Raw genomic sequence first — 7363 nt, 5'->3', positions numbered from 1 at the left:
GAAGCGGTTTAATAACTGCCTCTTTCAGTGGGTCTGGGAAGGCTCCCACACAGAGGGAAGCATTCACCACCCCACGGAGCCCATCGCCCAGCCCTTCCTGGCTCGCTTTTATGAGCCAGGATGGGCAAGGATCAAGGAGACAGGTGGTTGGTTTCACTCATCCAAGCAGCCTGTCCACATCTTCAGAGGTGACAGATGGGAAGTAATCCCATGCAACTTGACTAGACAGGACACTAGGACTCTAGGTACAATTGCATGCAGAAATGTGAACGTTAATGAGAAATTGGCACCAGAATGCTGATGAGTATTCCTGAGGACTCTTTTTAAAACAAAATGAATGAACTTTATTACGGTCACAGAACAGGATAAAAAAAACAAACAAACAGATATAAATAAAATAGCAGTTAGGATTTTTTAAACTGATAAATGTTGGAGCAGATAAGGACAAAGAAACAAGCATAGGATAAAACATCTGAATAAAATACAAGATTAAACACAAGGACTCTTTTTAAAACAAAATGCAAACTAATATGGAAATGAGGAGAACTGAACAAGACTGGAAAAATGAGAAACCGAGAGCAACCAAAATTGACCTATCCAGCCATCCCTACTCTTGATAGATGCAATTTCCTTGTGTTTTTGTAGCTTGAGTGAATACTGGAAGTTCTGAACATGTTAGAACTGAAAGGCATTTTGTTACTTGATGAGGATATACATACACTGGCATTAAAACCTCCCTCCTCTTTCAGAAGTGCTAATCACCTTTTACTTTATCAAAATAAAACTGAGTGATCTCAGCACCTCCTTGATGACTCAAACGAATAGGCTGGTTTGGCTCAGTCAACGTGCTTAGGAACCAACCGGGGAATGCTGCAGATTCAAAGCTGCCAGTCTCTGTGCTGCTGCCACTCTTACAAAAGAAAGTGAAGTTCTTGTGTTCCTTGCCATCATTGTAGAGATCCATAATGCCTTTACCCTATTTTAGATAAAAAAGCATACAAAAGGTTTAGTAGAAAGAAAGTTTGTGCTACATCACAAATGAATGCCATCAGTTGCCTGGTAGAAAGCGAGACTTGGGGCTAAATCCCAATGATTGTAACCAAAGCATATACAAATTCAAAGTTTACTGGAAGCCCCAAGTTAAAATCTGGATTATGCCATGAATACACCATGAATTTTTAATCTCCTGCTGTAAGCCGCCCAGAGTAGCTGGGGAAGCCCAGCCAGATGGGAGGGTGGGAGGGGTATAAGTGATAAATAATAATAATAATAATAATAATAATAATAATAATAATAATAATAATTATTATTATTATTATTATTATTATTATTATCACTACTACTACTACAGCCATGAGATAAGCCTTTCATTCAAAGGATGAGAGGACCTGTGGCCCTCTAGAGGTTGTTGGACTACAATTCCTATCATCTCTGACCTTTGGCTGTCCTGGATGGGGCTGATGGAAGTTAAAGTCCAACAAGATCTGACCCACCACTGGTTCTTCAGCTTCAATTCCTGTCTGCCTTTCATAAGTTTGAATCTTTGCTTATATACCAAAACAGGAATTGTTTCACTCCTGAATTTAAAAAACAAAACAGGAAATAGAACCAGAAGCTGGATAATTAAGGAGAAATTCATAACTAATGAAGAAGAGTGTAGAACCTACAATCAGGAAATGTTTGCTTTCACTAAAAGGACAGAAGCAACCCGTAAAAACCTCAGTAGATCTTTGCCTCTCCCAGTAGACAGGCTAGGAAGACAAAGGAGAGGGAAGAAGCACAGAAGGATAACAGAGAGAAGAATGGAATGCAGTGATTAAGGAAAAAAAGAATGAGCAAACAGCAGAGAATATCTAAAGTCTTTGTCATGGTGGATGCATCTAAACAAGCAGAAGAAATTTGAAACAATCGAATGGGGCTTTGAACCAGAAGTGAAACCCACCTCTAAGGTCAGCTGAGGTTGACCACCAGATTCACCACAGGAGAGGGTTTGTGCTCCATCTTGGGTGCCCAAAAAGATGGGGAATTTGTTTTCATCCATCTCTCTGTTGGGGGTCATAGCCACCAAGTAATCTGGAAGCAAAAAACAGGCAAAGATCAGTGTGATAAGAGTGGGGTGTGACCATGGAAAAGTTATGGAGCACCATTTCTGACCCTAGTTGAAGACAGTGCTGCTGTATCAGACACTTCCTGACACCTGGTTACCCAGTCCCACAATTTGCACAAGTGTTCAATCGGTAACAGTGTAGACTGCAGCTGTGAGATGAGAAGGGTTCATAATCATTGTTACCGGGTGAGTTGCCATCTTTGGGGGCTGCTACCAGCATGTTGTTCTTCAGGAACAGGAACTTCTGGTTAATATCCCAAATCCTGTAGAGCCATGGCTTATCTAGGCTTATGGGTGGAAACTTTGAGTGATCTGTGATAAAAAGAAGGAGTACAAATTTATCAATACAGAAGAAAAAATGGAATATTCTAAAGAAGGAACAAGCAACTTTTCAGACATATCTTTTTTCTTCTGTGTTGGAGCTGCAATTCTTTTCTCCCCCTTTTGTGTGAAGTGGTGATAGCCATGCTTGGCACAACACATTTTCCATGGTGGCAACATTGTGGAGTTTCTGATGTGAGTCTAGGACTTCCTCTATCCTTAAGATATTGAGCATGCAAGTCATTAAATGTGTTCCTAGTGTATCTTTTTTCATCTGGTACTAAGAATACAGGTTTATATATTGCCAAAGAGACAGCCTAGTTGCAAGCACTATTGACTGGCTGTTTTCAGCTTTAATTCAATGGGATCCAACCTGGCTGAAACCCAAGGACACTAGTTTGACTGGTTTCTCCAGGTGAAATCCATCGACTCCCTCTACTGATGTGTGTATCAGTTTCCTTTTGACTAAAGACCCCTGCTTTTTAAAGGAGTTTTGATTCTGACCATGTTCTTGCCCTCCTGTACAATGGGAGAAAGGCATAAGCAAAATAACTTACGGCACAGAGCATGGATGTATGCACATACGAATGACTGAATGACTGAATGACTGAATCAGGTTAGCTAATGAAGCCGTATATCTATTTGGTTATCTGCAAGTATATTTGCACAAAATATCATCCATGAAACATGTACTTTAAAAAAACAGTCCTAATGGTTTTCCACCCCCATCCCACCCCCCAAAATTACCCAATAATTCAGGATAATACTTCATGCATCTGGTAAAATGAGCTGTAGTTCATGAAAGCTTATATTGTTAGGAAAATCGTCCAACAGGTACCACTCGTTCTTTGCTGAAACAGACTAACACGGCTAGATTTTTGGGAACAAGTCCTCCTTGCTTTTATGTTAAACCACCAACATGGAAAATATCCCCATGGGGAATGTCATTTCACTCAGCTGGTGTACATGCTTACGGTGACGTAGCATGGTTTGCTGGCTTCCGGAGCAGGTGGGAGCCAGGTGGATGCACGTGCACACGGGGATTGGATGCAGAAGATGAAGGGAGCCTGACACAGAAGGCCAGCCTTCACTGTTGATGCCACACTGCAATGCCTGCCTGCCATGCAGGGTGGAACCCAGCTAGCAAATTGTGGCCCTTGGCAGGTGAATCCCCCTGATGCCCTTGGAGAGGAGTGCCAGGGTGTGCTTGGGTTGCCCCTTGTCTGCTTCCCTCCATCCATGCCCACTCACCATTGGGAGAGCATACTGAGCGAGGAGTGAGTGAGCAGTACGTTGGTTGGGCTGCCATTCAGAGAGAGGGTCTGGGATGTAGTGGCAATGCCAGGTCAGACTCTGGGGCCCAGATAGCCCTGCAGGAGGCAGGGAAGGATGAGGAGCTGAGGACAGGGCCCACCAGTATGTGCCTGGACAGGAATCCCCGCAGAAGCCAACACCTGCATGGGGGTGCCTGGTTTGCGCCCCCTCAAAATTATGCCCCCAGGGGACTCGGCCTCCCTGCCTCCCCCCCCCCAGTATGTTATGCCCCTGTGAGCCTATATGGATAATGGAAATTCTAATTTAATTTAAGGCTCACTGCAGGTTTTCAGAGGTTTCTCTTGGGCAGGAAATATAAAAGCAAAGCATTGATTTCACCTGGCTTAGGAAAGTGATGGAATAAATCTCTCATTTTCTGGTCCACAGTCATCTTGTGGGGCTTCTCCCTTAAAGTCTCTGTGTCTACTTTCTCCATTGCTTCCCAAGGATTGGTTGAGATTCAGGCTACAAGCTCACTCTTCTGCAGTTGTAGCTACTAAAAGAGAGGGATGTAAAATGTTAGAGGAGAGGCTGCAAAAATCCAAAGTTCCATTGATTGCCCTTCTGCACAATATCCCCGGATCAACACAGATACATATATATATAACTTTATTTCTAAGCCACCTTTACATAGTTCATACCATGCTCAAGGCGGCTAATAACATTGAAAAACTACATAATTACAACATAAACTGAACAAGTTCCACATAAATCATAATAAGATCTAAAATAAAATACCAGTATCAATCAAAAAATCAGTATCAAAAATAGCAACAACCCACTGCCTAAACAATACCCCAGGAAAAGGTCATTCAGCAGCCTCAGCTTTTGTAGTTGGAGTCCGTCCTGGCCCCACCCTCCCAGGCCAGGTGGAACAGGCTTGCAAGGCAGGAAGCAAGTCTTCCAGGACTCACAGCCAATATAAATTAGGCATGGTGAAGCAAGGCTAATTACGCAACCAATGTCCAGGAATAAGAATACAGCAACAGAGAATCAGACGATATGCCACTTGTATGAATTGATGCAATATAGCAGATCATTAAATCAGAGCTTCCACCTTCTTGAAATTTAAAACAGATACACAGGCTACCAGTTTCTATCAGGACACGGGCTCTGGAGGTGAATTTTTAATCCTTTCCCTTGTGCTGAATCAAGCTTAACCCTCCATCTCCAAACATTTGTACCCTCTTTAAGGGGAGAGGGAATGAAGGGCATCAATTTTTCCCCCTTGGTACAGACCTGCTGGGCTGGGGAGGTGATATATTTCTTCTAAAAACATATATCCTGAACAAAAGAACATTACAGATTACAAAAATATCTCAAAATAGCTTACAATAAATTCATTTTAAAAAATAGCGATGCCACTTACAGCCAAAGTAAAACAAGAATAAAGTAAACAGCAGTCCAGAATGCTTAGAAAGGGGAAACAAAAAGTACACCTGAATTAGTATTGTTAATTACAATTAATTGACATTAAAATCAAGGAAATGTGTCTCCCTCAGCTTCACTGCCCACCAAATGACTATAATGATAGGTGGGGGAAATGGGTCTGAGGAAAGGCAAAACAGAGATTTCCTGCCTCTGAGATAATTTGGCATTTGAAGCAGACAATTTAGCATAGTCTTCCCTAATCTGAGGTCCTCCACATGTTGTGGACCACAGCTCCCATCAGTCTCAAGCAGGATACCCAATGATCATGGATGATGGAAGCTGTAATACAACAATATCAGGAAGGAAACTAGTTGGGAAAGGCTATGATCTCAACTAGCTGCCTTCCAGATATTGCTGGATATCTGGATAGAAGGTTCAGAGAAATAATTGAGGAGATGCTACCTGTCCTGGTGTGAGGAAGTCCTGTGCCTTGCTATGAATTGTCTTCTGAGATTTACACAGCATCTTATAGCTTAGTCAGACCAGTGGGTGTGGTTTATATGCTCTATGGCACCTTATATGCCACAACCACTAATCCAAGTCTTGCAGCAGCAGCCAGCTGTTCCGGGAAGCTACAAATGCTGTGATAGTTCAAAAGCTGAGGGCTCCTCCAAACATGCTTTTTATTCTGCATTCGTGATCATTTATGCTCATGATGGTACTGAGGTGGTCATATGCAACCCCAGTTTCAAACCTAAACTGGTATTGGGTAACCTAAGGGTGCCCTAAACCCAATTGTGGCATTCATCTGTTTCGAGAAACAATGGAGTTTGTCTCTGGGGCTAAAGTCAGTGTTATCAGCACAGAAGTGACCTCCCCAGGATGTGTATGGAGGTCCTGGGCTGCCCAGATGACAAGACACAGATGTGACCCAAAGGGAAACAGAGTAGTACATTTGGAACCAGCTTGGCTGCAGGAGTGGCCAGAAGGAGGCATACAAGGCACCGTCAAACCTCCTGAGGCTTTTCCTCTCCCAAAAATATTTTGCAAGGGTGTTACGTTTAGGATCAGTGTTTTCCTTCTCCTAGATGGGCTACCTTCCCAGACTGACGAGTCCCAACTGCCCCTTATTTCTCTCTACAGCGCATGCAGCACATAGACCCACTATTGGTCTCATCTGCCAGAGTCTGTCTTCACATGCACTCACTGTGGGTTTGAGGTCTATCAGTTACCCTCACCTGGTTTAACTGGCTAGTCGAAACTGTTCCCAGGGTGTGGTTGCTGTTGCATGCTGACAGCTTCTGGGAGTCACAGGTGACAGCTGAATGGAGTGGGGACCAAAGGTGGACAAACTACCCCAAAAGGAGCACGATGGATCCACCACCGCTGGTACTGCCCCTCAGCATAACACCCCATAAACCCCTTAACCCATTAATACCTCAGGTATGCACCCTTTTCGCTTACATGCTCAGTCTAAAAGCCAGTAAAACCAACCAAAAATGCCACTCCAACACGTTAGTGGCATTTAAAGAAGCTCTGTAACAGAATAAGAAATATTGCAAAAAAGCAAAATATAAGAGGGGGGTAAGCATAAAGGTAATATTAAAATTTGGAAATGTGCATTTAAAAAATTAGAATTTGAATGATTGGCAGAGAAGCTGAAGGAAGTCAAAAAAATTGAAAAATTTATTGTAAACTGTTAACGAATGTATGGAAAAATCAATAAAATATATATTTTTTAAAAAAAATGCCACTCCAACACAAAACTCCCAACAGTATGAAGTAGGTGAAAAAAGGCTCCCCAAGGCCATTTTTACTAATGTGTCCATTATTCTGACACTTTCCTGTAATATATGCAATTCCACAAACATTATTTGATTGGATGGAGAACTGCATTGTGAAATCTGGAGAACCACAAACGTAGGATAGCTTTGTTTCAGTTCGCATATTGTTTGGAATGTGCAAATCTAATAAGATTCAGGTTTATATGAGCACTGAATCAAATTTCTCCTCTATCCCTAGTCACAAACAGTATTGAAACTGGGGTTGCATATGACCACCTCAGTACCATCATGAGCATAAATGATCACGAATGCAGAATAAAAAGCATGTTTGGAGGAGCCCTCAGCTTTTGAACTATCACAGCATTTGTAGCTTCCCGGAACAGCTGGCTGCTGCTGCAAGACTTGGATTAGTGGTTGTGGCATATAAGGTGCCATAGAGCATATAAACCACACCCACTGGTCTGAC

General features: G+C 42.5%; 1 protein-coding gene across 1 annotated transcript; it reads right to left on the bottom strand.

Moving 5' to 3' along the window:
* Nucleotides 1-351: 351 nt before the first annotated feature.
* On the bottom strand, nucleotides 352-5624 carry LOC310750666 (interleukin-36 receptor antagonist protein-like). Its single transcript, XM_083589149.1, has 6 exons — nucleotides 5576-5624; nucleotides 5112-5154; nucleotides 4082-4238; nucleotides 2291-2419; nucleotides 1943-2073; nucleotides 352-976 (listed from the first exon to the last, which is right to left on the bottom strand). Exons 3-6 carry the CDS (start codon nucleotides 4176-4178, stop codon nucleotides 755-757), a joined length of 579 nt encoding a protein of 192 aa, XP_083445275.1. The 5' UTR covers nucleotides 4179-4238; nucleotides 5112-5154; nucleotides 5576-5624; the 3' UTR covers nucleotides 352-754.
* Nucleotides 5625-7363: the final 1739 nt, after the last annotated feature.

This window comes from Podarcis filfolensis (genome assembly GCF_964270895.1).
Source record: "Podarcis filfolensis genome assembly, chromosome: 15".
NCBI classification, from domain to species: domain Eukaryota; kingdom Metazoa; phylum Chordata; class Lepidosauria; order Squamata; family Lacertidae; genus Podarcis; species Podarcis filfolensis.
Note: the sequence above shows the minus strand (reverse complement) of the source record. Positions and strands in the feature narration are given on the sequence as shown.

Bases quoted from the DNA above. Each gene is read 5' to 3' on its own strand.
- LOC310750666 (XM_083589149.1), bottom strand. From the start codon at position 4,178: ATGGAGAAAGTAGACACAGAGACTTTAAGGGAGAAGCCCCACAAGATG. The intron at 2,420-4,081 runs GTGAAATCAATG...TTTTTATCACAG, and splicing joins CCATCACTTTCCTAAGCCAG to ATCACTCAAAGTTTCCACCC. The intron at 2,074-2,290 runs GTAACAATGATT...TTTTGCTTCCAG, and splicing joins CAAAGATGGCAACTCACCCG to ATTACTTGGTGGCTATGACC.